Genomic DNA, 22,354 nt, shown 5'->3' on the forward strand with positions numbered 1-22,354 from the left:
ATAGCAGAAACAAACATGGGGAAAGCAGTTAATAGGGGATCAGGGCGTAAATTCTTAAAACGACCGGCCGAGTCGTTACAAATACTAGTTTTAATAAAAGAACAACTTATCAACACTTTTCTACCAAACACATCAACTGCTTATTATCAGTTTCAGCACGTCTATTCATACACGTAAATACTTATTCAAAAAATCAGTTTCAGCACTTAAAAATACTTTTCTAACACTTAAAGCTTATCAACTATTTATAATCAGCTACTTCAAACGGGCTTTATATCTCAATCTCAAACTGTTAGCTTGGCTATATGAATTTTCTATACCTATTTTGGTCTATTCAACTATTTATTGAATACAAGATTCATTATGATTTCACTTTATGGTAATTGTCAACCTATCAGAATAAATAATCGTGAAAATAGTATGGCAAATCAGTTTTCGGACTAGTAATTGAAAAATAATCGGTGTTTGTGAAGTCATTGAAAAATAGCCATTATATTGCTGAAACACGGAAAGTTCCAGCTTAATATGCTGAATTATGGAGTTCCTGCGTATAAACTTCCAGCATATTATGTTGGAACTCCAGCACACGGAAAGTTCAAGCATAATATGCTGGATCATGGAGCTCTTGCGTATAAATTTTCAGTATATTATATAGGAATTCCAGTGCATTATGACATCTAACATATTATGTTGGAATCTCATATGTAAGAAATTCAAACTCTAGCATATTATGCTGAAATTTTCCGGAGTTTTAAGGTTGTTTTTGTTTAGATTTTATCTTTACATCAAAATAGTTAAATTTAAATTACTTTTGAAACATGACTATTTTTCAATTACCAGTTGTAAATAAACTAGTTCTGATTTCCCCTTAAATAATCTTCCTCTTACTAGAGTTTGGACAGTCTGGAACTAGAGAATATTTTGCAGAAATTATAGAAGTGGAGTTTGAAAGTTCATAATTATTTGTCCAAAGAAAGAAGTGGGTTTGGGCAATTGGTTCAATTATTGCTAGTTACCATTCCACCACTCGTTATCAAAGAATTATGAGTTGTACTAGGACCCTTGGGCAAGTGACAATAAAGATAGACTAAGTCATAAGTCAAGAACTTTAGTTCTAAGTATAAACAGTCAAACAAGTAGAATACTAGTTAGTACTACAATATATGAAGTGTTTTGATTTCAGAGCCACTTTTGACTTTGGCATCCTTAGCTATACTAACATCCATGCACAAAAATATATATAAATCCAATCTACGTTACAAAAAACAAGTTGCAATTTTTAATAAGAAAGAGCCCCTTAGCTCTATCCTTAACCGCAGGACCAGGAAATGTGCATTGGCTTTATTGTTTTGTACATATGCACCGACTGACAGATCCAACCATTCACCATGTTACCTTAATTTCACATTGAAACTTCACTTTCTTTCCTCTCACATCTCTGACCCCTCCCCTCATTCAATTCCCTTATTCTTTTTAAGCAGCTCCCCCTCTCTCTCTCTCTCTCCACATTTCTTTCTCACCATTTTCTTTTGGAATTTTCACTTATATACACTAATAATTTGTACGAGGGCAGACTTGGAATAACATGAAAAGTTATTTTTATTATAACTTAGTCAGGGGTTCAAACTATAAGTATCATTAATCATTGGCATTTGCATTAGGTTAAGTTGTCTACATTATATTCCTTTATGATGCGATTTTTCCCTGGATCATACAAATACAAATGTTGCATGCAACAGGGTGCACTTTGTATAACTAACCAAAAAGGTAATACGATGCACAAAGCATCTCACGTTCCCGCAGGGTCCGAGGAAGGGTCGCACCCCAATGGTGTGATATCGACAATTTACCCTAATACAAGCATTAATGTCTGCTTTTACGACTCGAACTCGTAACCTATAGTTCATACAGAGACAATTTTACCGTTGCACCGAGGACTTGCTCTACATCTTTTGTAACTAACAATATAATTAATTTTTATACTGTTAATGTATTTAAATTTATTGTCACATGTAAGATACATTATTTTTTATGTTACTAATTTCGCTTTTTATAGATAATTATTTGTAATTTTCTTTTAGATAACTTGATTTTATTTTATTAGTGTATAAAAATTACTATACTCTTTTTTCTTCTCTCTATCTCACTCTCTGCACATTCTTTTCTACCAATACACGGTGTGGCATAGGATGGAATCCTTGTCACAAAAGTTGTACAACTAGACTAGCTACAGACAACACATCTGTACTCCATTATTTATTAATGTAATCATTTAAAGCTTCTTCTTCTGTGTATCATTACTCTATTGTTGGATTCTTGAAATTATTTCATTCCACAAAACTCTCTAGCCAGTTTAAACAAAACTGCTCACTCTTTTATGAGCTGAAAATATTGTTGTGATTTTGAGTTTTTTTTATAGCTTTGATTTCTCTTTTCTGCTAAAAAGAGAAAATGAGGAACAATTCCCAGTTTCCTTTCAGTCTCTTATTTCTTGGTCTGTTTTTGTTTTTATTAATTCCATCTTCTTACGCTCAGTTAGTTCCAGCTGAAAATAGAATCCTTTTCCAAATTCAACAGTTTCTTGAATATCCACCAGTTTTACAAAGTTGGAATAATTGGACAAATTTTTGTTACCTTCCTAAATCTCCTTCTCTTGTTATTACTTGTTCTGGTAATCATATAACAGAATTAACAATTGTTGGCAACAAAAAATCCCCCCCTCAGACTTTAAAATCCTCTACTCCTCAAGCTCTATCTGGTAAATTTTCCATTGATTCATTTTTCACTGTTGTCACTAAACTTTCAAGTTTAAAGAAATTGTCATTAGTTTCACTTGGATTGTGGGGTCCATTACCTGCCAAGATTAGTAGATTTCACTCACTTGAGGTACTAAATATTAGTTCAAATTTCATTGTTGGTGAAATTCCATCATCAATAGTAAAATTCAAGAATCTGAAATCTCTTGTTTTGGCTAGAAATTTGTTTAATGGATCTGTACCAGAGTTGAAAGGGTTAGTAGCAATTCAAGAATTGGATTTGAGTAACAATCATTTAGGACCTAAGTTTCCATCTATAGGAAATAATATTGTTACACTCAATTTGAGAAACAATTTTTTCAGATCAGAAATTCCTAATGGACTCAACAAGTTTACTCATTTGCAAATTCTTGATTTCTCTTCAAATAAACTTGTTGGTCCAATCCCTTCTTTTCTGTTTTCAATGCCAGAAATTCAATCCATTAATGTTGCTAAAAATCAACTAAGTGGTGCACTTCCAGCAAGTGTTTCTTGTAGCAATAAGCTTAATTTTGTCGATGTTTCGAGTAATCTTTTGATAGGAAAATTGCCTGCTTGTCTTGGATCAAGTTCAAGAAACAGGACAGTGATTAATGTTTGGAATTGTTTGTCAAGTACAAGTAGTACTAAGTATCAACATCCACATACATTTTGTGAAAAACAAGCAATAGCTGTTAAGCCTATTCCAAAAGATCAAGATGAGAAGAAACAACAATCTACAATCAAACTTGGTGTTGTCATAGGATTAATTGTTGGCATTGTGGTAATAGTGAGTGCAATTGGATTGTTGGTATTTTTCATTGTCAAGAAAGTTACAAGAAATAGAGTTCAAGGGTATAAGAATGATAGCTTTGCTTTTGAGAAGAATTCAACCCTTTCAAAAACTGCTGATGGAGGTAAATTTCTTTAATGAATCTTGAATTTTAATATTTTAGATTGTAGTTTAATCAATATTATTATTAACTTGATTTTGATCAGGGAATGCAAGGAGGACAATGAGGTTGACATCATTAGGATTGCCACCATATCATGTTTTCACTCTTGAGGAAATGGAAGATGCAACAAACAATTTTGATCCAACTAATTTGGTTGGAGAAGGTTCCCAGGGTCAGGTAAAATTGTTGATTCATTATAAAAATGAAAAGAAATAAGAGGGAGAGATATTACTATCTCCGATCCATATTATTTGTCGTTTTGGCAAATTGAATTTATTTCAAAATATTCAACATGTTAGAGAAGAAGGGAGTCTAGGCGTAACTGGTAAAGTTGTTGTCACGTGACCAGGAGGTCATAGTTTCGAGTCGTAGAAACAGCCTCTTATAGAAATGCAGGGTAAGACTCTATATAATAGACCCTAGTGGTCCAGCCCTTCCCCGGACCCCGCGCATAGCGGAAGCTTAGTGCACCGAGCTGCCCTTTATTCAGCGTTTTAGAAAACAAGAAACATTTATTATCTTTTTCCTAATTCATCCTTACTGCTCCGATTAGTTGAGCATTTATTAAGCGAGACGTTTAAGAGAGAGATAAAGTATAATGTAGACAAATCCTCTTAGAATTAAGGCTATTAAAATGTCTTTATTAAAGGGTATGCAAAAACCTCAAAAGACGGATAATATGGAAAGGAGATAGTAATATGGATGTGTTTGTCAAAAATCTTGGAGAATACAGGCTTTTCTTTTTGACATGTTTTTTGAGATATGGGAATTGGTGTTTTATTAATGACAGCTATATAGAGGTTGGCTTAGAGATGGAGCAGTGGTCCTAGTGAAATGTCTGAAATTGAAGCAGAAGCATTCACCTCAAATTCTGCAGCAGCACATGGAGATGATATCAAAGCTAAGACATAGGCATTTGGTTAGTGTACTTGGACATTGTGTTGTCACTTACCAAGATCACCCAAATACAGCTAGCACTGTATTTATTGTGCTTGAAAATGTTGTCAATGGATCACTAAAGGATCATCTTAGCGGTAAGCTATTGTTATTATTATTATTTTAATCGCATCCCTAAAACTGCAATCTGAACGATAAAGGCTTGAATTTATTTTCCCAAATTTGTTCTTTTGGCAGATTGGAGAAAAAGGGATGTATTGAAATGGCCACAGAGAATGGGAATAACAATGGGAATTGCGAAAGGAATCCAGTATTTGCACACTGGAGGAGTCACTGGAAATGATATTAAGCTTGAGAATGTTTTGTTGGATGAGACTCTTACTGCTAGAATAAGCTGCTATAATATATCTTTGCCTTCTAAGGTAATACTAGTAAATTTACAAACAACTATACAAAAATCTTGCTCAAAACGCGTTATTGACCATCCAAAATTTTTACAGGTTGGTTCTGAAAGTCCTCTTGCTGGGCCGGATCAATTAACCAGGTTTTGCTTTTTACCTCCATTTTCCCTTTACTTTCTTTGCTTTCTGCTATCATTTCCATTCTACGTACTAATATAAACTTCACATTCAGCGCGAAAGAAGCAGAAAAGAAAGACATCTATCAATTGGGAACAATTCTACTAGAGACTATTACTGGTCGGCCAATCAACTCTCAAAGTGAAACAGAAGACCTTAAGCTTCAGGTAACAATAATAAGACCTTAATAACTCTCAAAACATAGAACTATGTGAGCCTAGTTTGTTTACACAATCTATCTAACGAGTTTTTAAGTTTTATGTACTGACGGTACAAAAATTATTTGCACAATCAAGTCACTTAGAAGATAATTCCAAATAAACACTAATTGATAACTCAGTAGAAATGATAATTAACTTGCTTACATTCACCGATAGTGTAAACTATCTTTACGATGCCAGTGTATATAACTTAAATCCGTCTGACAACCTCAAAACCGAAATTGCATCTTCTATGACATGCAGGTGGAGACTTGCTTAGCGGAATCACCATCAAAGCTACGAGATTTAACAGATCCTTGTATTCGCGGTACATTTGCATATGAATCGTTGAAAACTATGGTCCAGATTGCAGTAAACTGCCTTGAAAAAGAACCGAGCAGGAGGCCATCAATTGAAGATGTTCTTTGGCATATGCAATACTCAATTCAGGTTCAAGAAGGAGCAACTAACAGTGGAAACCTCAGCGGGAACCTCAGTGGGAAAATCAGTGGAAACCTTAGCAATAAGTTTTACTGATTAGAGATCTGGCATGATATTGTTTTTACCTTGTTATAGTCATTTGTATGCCTCCTGTATAGTGCAGTTCAGTAGCTTACTGAATAAATGTTTTTTTAATCTCCATCAGAATAATACCCAAGTATACAAATCATATATTTTTAGTTGAGAATCTATGCTGGGATCTCGGAGAAACCTTGCTTGCATCCGGTGTTTACACCAACTTAATGAGTACCAAAATGTGTCTTCTCATATATTCTTATCACTAAATCATAATTAATTAATACACATTCTGTTGTGAACACCAAGTGTGTCACGGTGTACTTGTTTTATCACTAAATCATAATTAATTAATACACATTCTGTTGTGAACACCAAGTGTGTCACGGTGTACTTGGGAACATCAAGAGTAGATCAGAGGCGAAGCCAGATTTACAAGCTTATGAGTTCGGGATCCCAATCTTTTTAAGGTACTGTGTTCTAAATTACTAATTTTTACATATTTAATGAAAATTATAAGACGTATACATGATTTGAACTAAAGTTATTGGGTTCGGCCGAACCCGTAGCCAATACTGCTGCTCCGCCTCTAGAGTAGATATGTATTCGAAGTACGGTTAGCCAGAGGTCATAGCTTCCTCCCCTAGGCGCTGCTGCAATGGATGGCAGAGAGTCTGTAGTAGTACCCGAAGCACCGGAGTGATCCAGTAACCGGGAAGAGGCCTAGAAGTGCCTACTACTACACACTACACTTGGCTCTACACATTTACTTCTCTAAAACTCAGAATTGTCTGTTGACTCGGTTAAAGTAGAATAGTAAGAAAAACCAAACTGTTGTAATGACATAAAGAAAATCTTGTACATGTTAAACTGACTGAATCTTGTATTTTATTTGCATCTACTAACACACATCTTGCTTATTCATCAGCACATGCATGTGCGGAAAAACCAAAATAGTTATCAAAAAACTTTAGTGGATCGAAGATGAAGCAAGAGATGACATCTCTGAGTAATCACGCCAACAACTTCATTATCTTCATCAGCTGTGACATATATCCTGCGAACTGACATGGAAGCAAGAATGTCTTTCACATTACCAAGAGTTGAATCAAGCTTGCATGTTATCCGTGTAGCAACCTTACTAGGTTCATGGGTTGCTGAAGAAACTGTGTTCATAAAATCCTCAACAGTCAATTGCCTGCAATCAGGATGGCCAAATTCCAATGCCATTATAACGATAGATAGGAAATATGAAGGAGCTAGTACGATAAGGATTTAACTGATGAATGTTTATTAACTTGTTGTAACATGTAACCTGTCTTGTTTTCCACGTTACTTATCTCACTTTTTAGGAGACTGTTACCTGTACATGGTTATTTAGGTGACCTGATAGTATTGAAGTTTTAAACGGCCAGTGCATAAAAGTTAAACTCTTATGATTATTTCTCATCATAGTAAAATTGAGAATTGACTTAATGTGCGAGCTTATCATGGATAGTATTGTCTGATTTGCTAACATAGTTCAACTATGAGAAAGTTTCACTAAAATGGGGACTAATAATCTTGAAAATGATCCGATATATCAAGAGAAACAGAAAAGTTGACCTAAAATATACCTGAAATTGGAGAAGAGTTCAGGCGTAAGTAACAAGAATCTGATGTCTCTTATGCTTACATTGCCAACAATCTTCTTTTTTGGCCATTGAACAACTGGAAGACCTCCAATGTTGTTATCTCTCATTTTCTTAAATGCTTCGAAAATCAGTTCATCACTTCGGATGCTAATAACCTGGTGCATATGTGAAAAAATCACGAACTTTGCATCGTCGTTTTCTGTATTATCAGAAAGATTAATACTATCCTTAGCTATGAAATAGCTAACCTCATTAGGGGACATGTAAGGGAGACCAAGATCCGATATAGGAAGAGCAGAAATACTGTCAAACCAATCCCTTCTTTTGCATCCTTCAAGGCCCTGTATCACAGCGGATTGAGTTATGAAGTTCCTCAATAATGGCTTCCCCGTTTCAATCACGGGCACACTCCTTAGCCTATACTTTGATAACAGCAGCATGACAGCCAACATAGAACTATCTGTAGCTACTGGTACAAAAGTTGCCCCGGGATAGGATTTTACAATGGACTCCACCTGCAAAAATAGGTGCACGAGTCATCATTTTACAACAACTATACCTCAATCCCATGCAAGTCAGGGTCAACTATATGAGTCCTTATTGACCATATCGCTACAGTTAAGCTCATCTCAAACCAATATTACACACGAATCATCATATATTTTACAGTCTTGCCCCAACCATCTGAAAGTACAAGAAGGGGTGAAATGCTTATTTTTAAAAGTAATTATTATAAGTTGACTAGTTTTCCAATTAGTCGATTAGATGTAATAGCAAGATATTAAGAAGTGCAGAATTAAAATGCAGAAGTAAAGTGCAGGAATTAAAGACACCGAAATTTTTATACTAGTTTGGATTCAATGTGAGTCCTAGTCTAGTCCCTTTGGATTGCAAGGGAGTTCTTTTTCAGTGATTGAGTTTCTTGAGTACAAAGTGAATGGTTTAGTTTACACCAGCAGCTCAGTTTCTATGTCACTCGTCTTTTCTTGATACAATGACTCACCAGTATTTTTCTCTCTTTCTTCTCTAACTTGTTACACAACAGATTTAGAAGAGCTACAGTTTTTGTTTACAATAGAACAAAGAGAGAATAATTGATTCGATCAAAGTATATTTCTCTGAGACCTAAGGTTGCGTATAAATACTTTGTAGGAAACCGTTACCGAAGAAATGTGCCAACCCAAGAGATTTGATCCTTAGAAAGAAATTGATTCTTTCAAGAATAAGGTTAATTCCATTACTCTTCCTTGATGTGTGGACTTTGACAACTTTCCATCTTTGAGTCTTGGTAGCGCCGGATTTGCTCCTTAAATCTGGGTCCTTCCATCTTCAATGCTTCTTTTCCTTTTTAACTCTTCAAGCAATCTCTGATTTGATTTTCTTGCCGGATTCTTAGTGCTTCAATCAATCTTTGATTGATTTCTCCCTTCGGCTTTGATTGTTGCACTTTGATCTTGGTTGATTACCTTGAGTTCCTACACCAAAAACACTTCTATTATTTTTCATCATTAAAACTAAAACCTAACACCATCTTGACCCAAGTAAACTTTGGGTAGATTGGGTCATGATCGTCTATTAACGGGTGAAATTCAAAAATAGCCAGATTTACAACTGGTCTTTCAAAAATAGCACAGTTTCAAAAGTAAATGAAATTTAGCCACTTTTCATGTAAAGATAAATCTTAGCGAAAACATTGTTCAAAACCCGGAAAATACGTCAGTGTATTATTCTGGAGTTCCAACATAAGTATACTTGAACTCCAGCATATTATATTGGAGTTCCAGGATAAGTATGCTGTAACTCGAGCATAATATGACGGAGTTCCAGCATAAGTATACTTGAACTCCAGCATAATATACTGGAGTTCCAGCAAGTATACCGGTCCAGCATAATATACTGGAGACTGGAGCACCGGTGCTCCAAACTCCAGTATATTATACTGGAGCTAGCAAAGTATATTGGTCCAGCATAATATGCTAGAGTTCATACACAGGTGCACCGAACTCCAGTATATTATGCTGGACCGGTCTCTGTTGCAGCAAAATAGTGGTTATTTTTCATTGACTTGGTAAACGCTGACTATTTTTTGAATGACCAGTCCGAAAACTGGCTATACCGTGCTATTTTTACTCTGAACTCATAAATTTAAAAAAATGCCCAAATTTGACCCAACCCACCCATTTGCCACACCTGTTTCAGACTAATGACTGAAGTTCATGATAATGGTACGGTTTCTTGTACTCAACTTGATTAAATATTTAATGAATTTTTGGTCTATCAAGCTGTCTGAATGAAATACTAGAAGCTTAAGGGAATTCTTTTTGCAAGAGCAGCTTACCGTTGTTGACATAACAGGTTCTTCTTGAAGTATAACTTTGTAGAAATCCTGGCCCAACTTATCCGCTGCAGTTGGAGCATCCTTTCCTATTCCTCTTTCTGCAGCAATGCCACCTGCCACGGCTGCACCAACTGCGGCAACAGTTAGGCTAGCAGCAACAACAAGACCTGTTGTGCTGCTCAATGCTAGTGCTCCAAGAGCACCAGCAGCACTTACACCAGCTCCAGCAATTGCGGCTGAATTGGCCGATAGGGCTGCTGCTTCTATTTCTGCACTCTCGAGCACCCAAAGAACAATAGCAGAGTAGTCAAGTATTCCCAAGTATCGTTCTCTCCAGTCATTACTATACTGGACAGCTGAGTTCCTCACAGGAGCTGACGGGATGTTTGATTCAGATAGAATTTTGACAGCATCACCAATCGAAGTTTCTGCATCTAGTTCTATCACTGCAATGAGGTTGCAAGAAATCTACCAGGGTGCAGAAATAATAGTAATCTATTACTACTTGGTACTCCATTTCATTTCATTTATGTAAATACTTGGCACCTTAAACATATCATGACATTTGTGTGGCTATAACATCATGTTATTAAGGATAAAAATGTGCAGTTCAAAGTTAAATTGCTTCCAAATATAAAAAGGTGCCATGTCTTTGGAACAGACTAAAGAACAGTGTCACATAGAATGGAGCAGAGGGAAGTAACTAATATGAAAGGCTGGCATATTTTTGGATCACCTTCGCCTCTAGGGACTTGAGGGAAGGATGAAACTGAAATTTTAGCAAAAGCAGCTGTTAAGGATTCCTGCAACTGAAGGGGCAGTTTCTTTCTGCTCTGGACCATCTCAAAGTAAGCATCAGAGCTTGCAAGCTGTGAATTCTTCTTTATAATTTGTGCTTGTGACGAGGTTGTGACAAGTGTGGGTTGCTCTAGCGGTGAACACCCTCCACTTCCAACCAAGAGGTTGTGAGTTTGAGTCACCCCAAGAACAAAGTGGAAAGTTCTTGGAGGGAGGGTTGCCTACGGTCTATCGGAAACAGCCTCTCTACCCCAGGGTAGGGGTAAGGTCTGCGTACACACAACCCTCCGCAGACCCCACTAGTGAGATTATACTAGGTGGTTGTGGTTGTTGTTGTTGTAATTTGTGCTTGTGCCATTTACTGCATTAAATTCAAAGAATAGAGCTTATTTTATCTACTTCTGAGTAGCACACACACAATAATTAGAGTGACAAATTTATACTAGATACTCACCAACATGTACTACTGGATTTATATGACACTAGACTGATGCAACATATGCTTAACACTTTGTGAGTCATTCATAATTGTTTCTTTGTCTGGAAAGACCATATTTTGCCTCAGCTAGCTCCATCTTCTATCACGCCTAAGCAATTTTTGTTGAATGCAACATTAAATGACAGTTATTTATACGAGTCGATTCTATATAGCTGCAAAATATCCCAAGAATTTATTCCTAGGACCAGTAAAGTCAATTTGTCTCCTTTTAGTATTTTCTATGTAGTATATGTTAGGCTCAACCAGCCCCAAAATATTCTTAGCATGTTCTGATATTATACACTTTAAACCAAGCCTCGTACAGTTTTTCCTAAATGACCTCACGTCATTAGGATATGTAATTAATTGTCTAATCTTTTCAGCTATCAATATAAGACTTTATTTGCACAGTTAAATGTTTAAGACTGATCATTATACTAGCAATGACTAGCAACACAATGGCCAAACACTAAACATGATCAATTGGTTTAAAAGAAGGAAAGAAAATGATAAAATGGACAAAAAAAAAGCCTAATCCAAAAACTTACCTCTCTATTTCCGCAACATCTTCTCTGAAAGATCTGTGTGAGAACTGACAAGTTCCAAGAAATTAATATGGTACTCTGTGTTGCTTCCAAGTTCCAAGAAATATTGGCAGTTAATTAGCTGGTTTCTATAGCTCTGCCACGTGTGAGGTTTTAGTCAACGTGGCACTGAACTTGCAATTAGAGTTTATTGGCTACTGGGGTTCACCTCTTTTTTCAATAAAGAAAATATGTAGTTGGTTATTTGTGCTGAAAAAAAACAAGTTTATTATTTGACCAATTTATTAGTAGTGTTTAATAGGTTTCAAATAATAAATTTATAATAAAAACAACTTTTTTATAGATTAGGCGGATCTATTGACTAATTTATAGGGCACGTGAATCCATGGCCGATCCATATTTCCACATGTTATATGACTAATCTTTTTCAAATATATTCTTGGAATTAATTTATTAACTCACTTTATCGGATTCTCTTCAAAATAGAATATCTTTTATTTGAGTACAATTTTCTTTTATTTACTCCAAAAAAAATACGGAGTTTCCTTTCTCAAAATTGCATGGCGAAACATGTTCGAGTACCTCAAAATTCCATTACTCTTATATGGTTGATACATATTTCATATTGATGGAAAATTCTCTTCCTATTTAAATTTTTGCTAGTTCTCTTCACGAAAATTACTTTCTCGAACACAAACCATTACAAACTATTGAAGAAATTGCAGCATCGATCCAAGACTCGGGTCCTTAAATAGAAATGGTCGTGGTTGATGCAAAAATCTCTTTTGTCGGAAAATTACATTGTACAAAATTGATCAAAAGCAAATATTTTTGTGTATATAAATTTTTGATTTCCCTTAAAATAAAGGAAGATTCTAGTTAAGTGAAAAAAGTGGTTCAAAATTTTGCTTTAGGTCACGAGTCAAATCTTAGGTGCGACACTTTTGAATTTTTTTGAATCCACACAGGGGCAGACCTAGTGCATAGACTACGGGTTCCCGGGAACCCAGTAACTCTTGCATAGACTCTATATTTATATTAAGAAATTCACTAAATATTGGTAAATATGTGACTGTGAACCTAGTTATTATTGTATATTAATCTGAAATTACGGTAGGAACCCATAAGCCTCAAATCCTGGATCCGCCTCTGAATCCACATGTTAGAATTTCTGGCTCCATCATTGTCCTCCGTATTCTGAGTGTTGTTGGAAGTGAAGGCCTCAGTAAACTATGGCCTCCCAAGATATGAAGCGCCAACTTGGCTTTTGAAGGAATTAATGAAGGAAGAAGGAGGAGGAGTTGATGGTAGTGTAGAGAAATTGAGATAAGTGGAAGAATATCTTTGAGAAGAGAATGTATTAGTAGATGATGATGTTGTTGTTGTTAGGACAGTAGTGAAATCAAGAGTGATTGTTGGGTCGCCAAGCATGCTAAGTAGCAAGGGTTTTGGATGGTTACTTCCATCATGACAATCTCTACCATCACTTGGAGATTTTGGAGTGACCCTGAAAAGCCATCTCCAGTCACGACTCCGGCGTGAGTTCCGGTGGCAGTAGAGTGGAGGAGATGGTTATTGGAGCTATGGTTTGGGCTTGGGAAGAGGGAGTGTTGTTTTTCATGGGGAAGATCAACTTGGAGGAGTCCGTTGGTTTGGCTTGGATTAATGATAGAGGGAAGGGGTACTTGGTTATAAGTCATCTCTCCTTCTTTGGGTTTCGCGTGAGGCGATTTGCCTTCTGCAATCAATCTTGAGGGATTGACAAGGAGTGTCACCTCATTGATAGTATTGGGCATTTAATTTTGTAATAGGCACTTGATTGCCTCTACTGGAAGAGGCATGATCGGAGAAGAGATTGGGGCGATTTGGGTGTCGTGCTGGTGTAAGCACGTTAGTATGGAAAAGAGATACTCTCTTTATGTGTAAGAGTACCCGATTTAGAGAAACCAGAGTCAAGGAAGAGGGGTGTGGGTGCGGGTGGAGGGGTGAAATCTTCAATTCGATTTTTGTAGATTGAGTTGGGATTTTTTAGGGTGAAAATATTCTCTAAAATAGCATCTTTTGGAATTATGCTTGAAGGCAGATGTCGTTTCAGCCTAGTGATTTTGGCGTGTGAGGAGGCATTTGATTTGACTTGGCCCAAGTATGGTGTTGGGCTTTTGTCAGGATTGGCCTAAGATGGCCTCAATTCTTAGTGGTTCCCTAGAGCCTTCCCCTGAGAGCCCAACTGGCTACCTAGGTCCAGTTCTTTATGGGCCTCAGGGTTGCTCCCATTGGTGGTGGTGGCTACCAGGTCAAGGAACGTACTTGTGTCTTTACTGTACCGCTTTACCTGGGTTGGGATCTGCTTCGTTGTTGCTCCGGCTAGTCGTTGTGTGCGATTTCCCTTGTGCAATCTTTTCTTGTTCCGCGTGAAGGGAACTATCGCCATAGGGAGTCCTCATCTAGGACTGTTCCGTCACTTGGTGTGGTATTTTTTGGATCTACCAGATTATTTAGTTCCTTAAGCTTGGGGAGGAATGAGCAATTTCGTAGGGTATGGCCAATTCTCCCACATCCCTCGCCAAGGATCCCTTCCCCTCATATAGGATGGGTTGGTTATGGGTGTCGATGGTAACATAGGTGGTGACAGGAATATCAAGGGAAACTTGGACACAAATTCTAGCATACGGACCCTTAGAGTGGATGAGGTACATGTGTCTATTTTCAGAAATTTACCAATTCTATTGCCCACTTGTTCTAGGATTGCTCTATCATAAAATTTTGTTGGTAGTTGTGGGAGTCTAATATAAATTGTTGTAATAGCTAATTTGAACTCTGCCGGAACAAAGTTGGATTCCCACCGGCGTACAGAAAGGAAATGGCCCCTCACAAACCATGGCCTCTCTGTCGGGACCTTATTCATGCTTTCTTCAAGATTAAATTTCACAATGAAATAATCCCATCTCAGATCAGTGATGGTTTGGGGTTCAGTGGGATTCCATGGTTGCGCAAGCTTTGCTGGCAGCAACTAGTGTGAGATTTTTTTTCTAAATAGTTTCACTATTAATGAGTTTTTTCACGGGAGATACAACCTATTTTTGTCTTCTTTTGTCAAAAGAGTAGGGATATTCCCCGCGTTTAATTATAACAGGGGAGAAGAGTGATTGAGCTCATACGATGTGGAGGAAATTAGGTTCCTTTCTAGTAGGATTTCCTTGAAAGAATTTTTTGAGGAGTATCCTCATCCATTTCCATTTGAATGACTTCAGTAGAGTGGTCTGGTGGTTCCGGTGAAATTTTAGAGGTTGGGTCCTCTGTCGGGAGTAGAGATGTGGCAATTTGGGATGCTATTTTGGTTAGAGAATAGAGAAGGTGTGGTCTTTCTCTCTTAATATTCAGTTCTATACTATAATATATGTAGACAAATCAAATAATTATTTTTTAAAACCTTTTTTATATAAAAATATTCTTCAATATATGTTTCTTTTAAAAAGATAAAGTGATGGATTGGTTATGAGAGTATTTTTGTAAACAAACAAATCTTTTAGAAATTGTACAATGCTTTAATACATCAAACCAAACAATGAATAAAAAAATTATAACTAATATCAGCATAGCTAATACTGCATTACTAATACACCTTATTCAGCATTATTCTTATGCACCCTGCCAAACGACCCCTTAGAGTTTATTGGCTACTAGGTTCACTTTTTTTTTCAATAAGAAAATATTTAGTTGGTTATTTGTGCTGAAAAAAACAAGTTAATTATTTGACCAATTTATTAGTAGTGTTTAATAGGTTTCAAATAATAAATTTATAATAAAAACAACTTTTTTATAGATTAGGCGGATCTATTGACTAATTTATAGGGCACGTGAATCCATGGCCGATCCGTCAAATTACGTATTTTATGTACATATTTCTTAAAATTAATCTAATGTTAACTACTGGCCCCTATACTCCAAAAATATTTAGTGGTACACTTGGTTAATATTGAGTTATTTACCCAAAAAATACCGAGTTTCCTTTCTCGAAATTGCATGGGCGAAACATGTTCAAGTATCTCAAAATTCCATTACTCTTGTATGGTTGATACATATTTCATATTTGATGGAAATTCTCTTCCGATTTAAATTTTTGCTTGAGTTCTCTTCAAGAAAATTACTTCCTCGAACACAAACCATTGCAAACTATTGATGAAATTGCAGCAACAAAGATCGATCCAAGACTCGGGTCCTTAAATAGAAATGGCCATGGTTGATGCAAAAATCTCCTTTGTCGGAAAATTACACTATACAAAATTGATCAAAAGCAAATACTTTTGTATATAGGAATTTTTTATTTCCATTAACATTAAGGCAGATTCTAGTTAAGCGTAAAAGTGGTTCAAAATTTTGCTTTACGTCACAGAGTCAAATCCTAGGTGCGACACTTTTGACCTTTTTTGAATCCACATGTTAGAATTTCTGGCTCCATCACTGTCCTCCGTATTCCGAGTGTTGTTGGAAGTGAAGGGCTGAGAAAAGCATGGCCTCCCAAGATATGAAGCGCCAACTTGGCTTTTGAAGGAATTAATGAAGGAAGAAGAAGGAGGAGTTGATGGTAGTGTGGAGAAATTGAGAGAAGTGGAAGAATATCTTTGAGAAGAGAATGTATGAGTAGATGATGATGTTGTAGCAGGAACAGTAGTGAAATCAAGAGTGATTGTAGGGTGTGTTTGGGATGTGGAAATGGAAGTTTTTGGTAAGTAAAAAGTATTTGGTGCATGTGTGGCTAAGTTATTACAATTTGAAGTGGTGAAGTTGAACCCATTAAGATTATTATTATTAGCATCTGTTATCCCTTGTTGTGATGTTGAGGAGGAGGTGCAACTAAGCATAGAGGCAGCGGCAGAGGTGGTGGAAGCCATGGCAGTGGCTGAAAATGGAAGGGGGTGATTGTGTGTTCCTTCATAGGTGGTGATCAATATGGACATGTCTTCAAAACACCTTTGAACCTGTGTTGGATCACAAAATATGAAGAGAAGAGGGTCAGAAAACCTAGAGAAAGAATCATCATATTAAGAGTGAACACTATTATTGCATGGAGTCTAAATTTTATGTATTGCCGGTATAAAAATTATTTACAAATTATTTATATGGAAATTGATTAGCTGTAAACCTCAATGATAACTTGATAACAATGGTACTCCGAATAATATACTATAATAGGTTAAACTCTCTTTCTACATATATACTATATTTACGTACACGGATAGCGTAAAAACATTTACATGTATATAATATTGCTTAAGTCCTAATCAAGAAACAGTTGATGTAATTACCTGTTTTCTGACAGGGCAGGATGGGGAGACAGTGCAACGGTAGTATGCCCTAGGACATGGATTCCCTTTTGCTATTTTTTGTCCATATTTTCTCCATTGACATCCATCATTCATCTGCATTTAATTTGCAACTCCATTAATTTCACATCTAACATCTTATTGAGTACCAACTTCATGTGGATATGTTATTGCTAATTGTAATCTAGTGAGGCTTCTTTCCAAGCCTCCAAACCGAGCTCGGGCCCAGCCCACCGGCAGCCTTGAAAAAAGAATTCTTTCTCTCTCCCGGTCCGGTTCGTTGGAGTGAGAGGAGTCATAGGAATTCACTTTACCTTTTACGGCTTGGAACTCCCATTGTACGACCAATCCATCCTAACTAGAAAAATAAAAAATCTTGCATTCCCAAAAGGAACAAGAGCAAGGAAGTAGGTTTTTCTCCGCAAGAACAATCTTGACTTTCTTTATACTTTGGGCAAGAAGCAAGAGCGCAGCTGCTTGCGCGAAAACCGGTCTTACCTTGGGCGGGGCATCAAGTACATCTATCTTTACCGATTAACTAATTTTTAAACATTGGACTAGATCCATAACATATCATTTCATCCATCCCATTTTAAGTGATACTACCAGATTACTGGACAATGGAGTAACAATATGCCAATTATTTAACATTTATATTACAAGTGTAGTGGTGCAGAATGATCTTAAAATAGTTCTTGCAGAATTAGTTTGATATCGAAAATATCATATCAAAATATAGTACAAAAAATTTTGAACGTTTTAAATTAGTAGGAGTGTTAGATACAAAGTGAATACAATCTTTGTTTTCATTACATGATTAATGTGATTTTGGTTGAGTAATAAGTACTTTCTCTATTTAGCAGATAAAACCATCAATTCCTTTAACATATACTTATAGGACATCAAGATTTTCTCATAGAAATGCCACCACGTAGCCACTCCAAAGGATTGTTATTAAAAAATTAGTCAGTGCATCCTAAATTTCAGTTTTTCAGTTCATTTCTTGGGGACAAAAGTGTTCTAAACTGTCCTGAAGTTAAGATTTTTAGTTTAAAATTTCAGAACAAAATAAATATTGACAAATCTCTAAATAGCATCCCTGAAAATGGCTATATTTGCACTTGCCCCGATTTTCTTTATAGACAATTTCAATGAAGCATATTGAGTATTGAGTGATTACTTACCGTAGTAGTGTCACACACAGCTCTTATAGATACCCTAGCTTTCTTTTGAGGGTTCTGCTGCAGAAAATCTTCATCCTCATCTCCACAAATTCGTGGCATTTTTGAACTAGTGTAATTTTGTACACATGGTTCAGTGATATGCTCCTTCTTTGATTCCTCGAAGCTATTTTCTGGGCTATCATCATAATTTTTCGTGACTTCAGTAAAATCTAGACTAAATCTGCAGTCCAAACCCAGCTCAAGCCCATCAAATAATTTACTTTGCTTTTTAATATCTTTACACTCATTTTGATCATATTCTTTTTCATCTTGCTTGAACTCTCTTGAACTTCTCCCTAGGCTAAGTGAAACAAGGTCCACTTCTTCTTCTTGTTCAATACTTGTTGCAATAATATCCTTTGAATTTTGAGGTTTATGAGATATGCCTTGAAAATGCATTTGTAAAGATTGGTAATCCTTCATGATTTTAGATAGCATGGACTTTAGCTTTTCGTTTTCTTCTTTCGCTTCGCCAATCTGAGCTTTTGTTGAATTCAGCTGATCCTCCTGATAAAACATGTACACGACTTAGCACCAAATTAGCTACACTTGGATTCGAACTAAAATTTTATATATATATATATATTGCATTCAAGATTTTTGTCATCTATTCACAAACACAGTATCTATATATATATCAAGTGTATACCTGATTTTTCTTATAGGTTAAGGAAGAGTCTCTTGAATTGGTATTCATGGTGGTTGTTAGAGTTGCCTGCATGAACATGATATATTAATTTGGACCCAAAGAATGACTAATTAATACAGATGAAATGTGAAATACGATGTGCTTTGGGGGGGGGGGGGATAAAAGGACAAACATGTCATTTCGGCTCAAAATATTACTCCACTCTTTAGTACTAGATCTACTATAAGTTATTGACCAAGTGTTATATATATATATAGTTGTTTTCTTCTGGAACTGGTGACCAGCCCAAGTTGAATAAAGTATCTCTCAAGAATAATACAAAGTCACCACCACGTGGTGTAATCTCAGTATTAAATAATATGAACTCTAACCGATGACTATTAAACAATTCACTAGTGTGCACATAGTTCCAGACAAATTGCTCATATTATTTATTTATTAGAAAAATTAAGAAAGAAAAGGAACTCTCCTTTAGCTCTTCTCTTTCTCGTCCCTTTTGTCTCTTTTTCATTATCCCTAAGCATTTCGATCCACATTTATATATGTAAATATAGAATATTCACCATGAATTTTTAAAAGAAAATTGCTTCCACTAGTTGCTGATATATTTATATATGTAAATATAGAGGTATATTCACATTATATATATAAATATAGATATATAGAGATATATTCACATTATGTATATAAATATAGATATATAGAGATATATTCACCTAGGATTTTTAATAGAAAATTACTTCCTTCCTATGAACATGACTTCTTAATTAAGATTTATTGATCGAAGATCTTCACGCATGAAATCTTAAAATAAAAACCATATATGTCGATAATTTACACAGCTCCCTTTGATTGTATCTTCAAAGAGAAATAATGAAATCCTGCAACTTATTCATATTAACAAATGATGGATAAAGAAGAAAAAGTAAAAATTATGGTGGCAGCAGCAGAAGAAGAAGTCTGCATATATAAAGACAACAACAACAACCCAGTAAAATTCCACCAGTGGAGTCTGGGAGGGTAGAGTGTACGCAGACCTTACCCCTACCCCTCCGGGTAGAGAGACTATTTCCAAAAGACCCTCGGCTCATAGACACTAGATCTGCATATATAAAGATGATCATATAACAAGAAGATGATGAAATTTATGGGGAAAAAAGCTCTTACAACTACTGTTTATGTTACATAAACCGTCAATATATATAATGAATTTTTACAAGATAGAGACTTATCTGTAGATATGTTTGAGTGACATGATAGTTTAAAAAATTCTTTACACCGATGATAGATATAACTTAAACTCTAACATGAATCTTATAATTCTTACCTTGATCTTAGTAATAATAGAATCCACTGCGCTAGCTATGTTTCCTTAGCATGTCTCTTTGAGCTATACTCACTCTTAGCATCTGCAGACTTTCTTCTCTTTAGAGAACTCTTCTTATAGGACAGCCACCAAATCTTAACAATATTTTTTTCTTCTAAAACAGGTAGAGACGACAAAAATAAAAGTCTAAATTAGAGTTATTATATTGGCATGTTACACTCCCCCCTAAATAAAAATGTCAACTAGTCAACTAACCAAGTTTCTTCAACTTTGTATTTTTATCATTTTCTATTTCATCCATGCAACTAATTCAAATGGCAGATTGATATATTCTAATTTCAACGCTTTGGAGAGAGACAAGAGAGAAAATTATATTTGCAGCCATCCTGCTTGGTTTGAATACAATCATTCTTAATGGAAAGATTCGTACGCCAAATGAACGTCAATTCATTAATTTCCGTCAAAACTAATAGCCCCTCTTCTTGACTACATGGGGTGGTACGGTGGAAATCATTTTTCGCGAAAAAATGTATCATTTGTTTTTCGGCGCTTGATCATATATTTTTCAAAAGACATATTTATTAAAAGTAATTAATAATAATATTAGCAAAACAGATAATATTTTGATGGAAAGTTTTAGTATTAAAAATAGATAATAATAGTTGATTGATGCTTGGAGCAAATGATATGAATTTAAAAGTTAAGATAATTATAAGAAAAATGATTTCGGTTCATAAGTGAGGGAATGGTGTAATTTTTTCCCTGAAAAATGGTGTAATTTATTTTGCATTTATTTTTTAATTTCTTAACATACACATAGAAAGTATAACACCACCTACCACCCATAGCCTCAATCCGACATGCCCCTAACAACTAAAATAAATAGAAAAAAATAATGAAATGAGAGAATAAATTATGAATTAAACTTATTAAAATCTGAAAGCAAACTCTCTACTCTGTAATCTTAGTGATGATGTAACGCTGATCATAGTTATGTAGAGTATTTAAACTCTTTACGCTGTAATCCCTCTTTATGTGAGATTAACCTATATCTTATCGTAAGTGTTGAGAAGGCAAGCTCGACACTAGAATAACGATAGAGTGCATGTAAATTTCACAACCAACTACTCAAGAGCCCGTTTAGACATAAGAATTTTTTTCACTTTTTTCGAAAAATATTCACTTTTCTTCGAAATCAGTGTTTGGACAAAAAAATTCAATTTTCACTTGAAAATGAATTTTGAAAATTTTCGAAAATTTGAAAACTCCAAAAAACTATTTTTCAAAATTTTCACTCAGATCATTCACAAAATTTCAAAAGCAACCCAAAATTGTATTCATGTCCAAACACAACTCTAATTTTCAAATATCATTTTCACTTGAAATTTTTCTTTTACCTTTTTTTGGAATTTTATGATTCTTATGTCCAAACGCCGGGTTAATTTCACTGATGGTCACTCAACTACGTTTCAAGTTCACTAAGTCACTCAACTATTTTTTGTCACTTAAAAGTAACTAAACTTTCACAATGTCACTTAAAAATCATTTTGGCTCAACTTAAAAATCATTTTGGCTCAAACCCCTACCAAAAATATGACATGACATAAAATTTAATGAGAAAAATCAAAAAATAAATGCACATAAACTTAAATGGACTATACCCACTTTAGATCCATTTCTTCCTTAATGTGATTTGACCCATAACCCAAATGTTTTCAATAAAAAAAAATATTACATTTTACATTAGTTTAAAATGATTATCCTATACTACAAAATTCTTGTCTTTTCTGTTACATAATGTCTATTTATAATTATTCTATACTAAAAAAAATCTTATCTTGTTTGTAAGCTCCATCCGAGTCGTTTTATAAATCTACTGAAGTTAAAAAATGACTGTATCCAATTTACATAACATATTTATAATTTTCTAATGAAATTAAAATAGTATTGTATTCATCTTACGTAACATATTAATGTATTATAAGCATACAAGAATAATAAGGCTAATAAGAGTCTATTTTCACGATGGACATGCAATTACAGACAACCTATTGCAATTGTTTACACAAAAGAAACATTATATTTTAATATAAAAATCCCACAAAAAAACACAAGAC

General features: G+C 35.2%; 2 protein-coding genes and 1 pseudogene across 4 annotated transcripts; 1 reads left to right on the top strand and 2 right to left on the bottom strand.

Annotated features, from left to right (window-relative positions):
* The first annotated feature begins 2,145 nt into the window (after window positions 1-2,145).
* LOC107820712 (putative LRR receptor-like serine/threonine-protein kinase At1g14390) lies at window positions 2,146-6,116 on the top strand. The gene is made up of 7 exons (XM_016647046.2): window positions 2,146-3,691; window positions 3,774-3,907; window positions 4,521-4,764; window positions 4,865-5,049; window positions 5,128-5,171; window positions 5,261-5,372; window positions 5,670-6,116. Exons 1-7 carry the CDS (start codon window positions 2,452-2,454, stop codon window positions 5,940-5,942), a joined length of 2,232 nt encoding a protein of 743 aa, XP_016502532.1. The 5' UTR covers window positions 2,146-2,451; the 3' UTR covers window positions 5,943-6,116.
* A 614-nt stretch (window positions 6,117-6,730) lies between these two features.
* LOC107820711 (SNF1-related protein kinase regulatory subunit gamma-1-like) lies at window positions 6,731-14,145 on the bottom strand (annotated as a pseudogene).
* A 1,789-nt stretch (window positions 14,146-15,934) lies between these two features.
* LOC107820713 (WRKY transcription factor 72B-like) lies at window positions 15,935-20,383 on the bottom strand. Of its 3 annotated transcripts, none has more exons than XM_016647048.2 (6): window positions 20,238-20,371; window positions 19,948-20,012; window positions 18,911-18,976; window positions 18,223-18,768; window positions 17,021-17,134; window positions 15,935-16,693 (listed from the first exon to the last, which is right to left on the bottom strand). In XM_016647048.2, exons 2-6 carry the CDS (start codon window positions 19,999-20,001, stop codon window positions 16,097-16,099), a joined length of 1,377 nt encoding a protein of 458 aa, XP_016502534.1. In that variant the 5' UTR covers window positions 20,002-20,012; window positions 20,238-20,371; the 3' UTR covers window positions 15,935-16,096. The 3 variants fall into 3 exon arrangements, with proteins under 3 accessions (XP_016502534.1, XP_075097497.1, XP_016502535.1); XM_075241396.1 differs by having other exon boundaries at window positions 19,953-20,012; window positions 20,238-20,341; XM_016647049.2 differs by lacking the exon at window positions 19,948-20,012 and having other exon boundaries at window positions 20,238-20,383.
* Between the last annotated feature and the right edge of the window lie 1,971 nt (window positions 20,384-22,354).

Source organism: Nicotiana tabacum, chromosome 20 (assembly GCF_000715075.1).
Source record: "Nicotiana tabacum cultivar K326 chromosome 20, ASM71507v2, whole genome shotgun sequence".
Classification (NCBI taxonomy): domain Eukaryota; kingdom Viridiplantae; phylum Streptophyta; class Magnoliopsida; order Solanales; family Solanaceae; genus Nicotiana; species Nicotiana tabacum.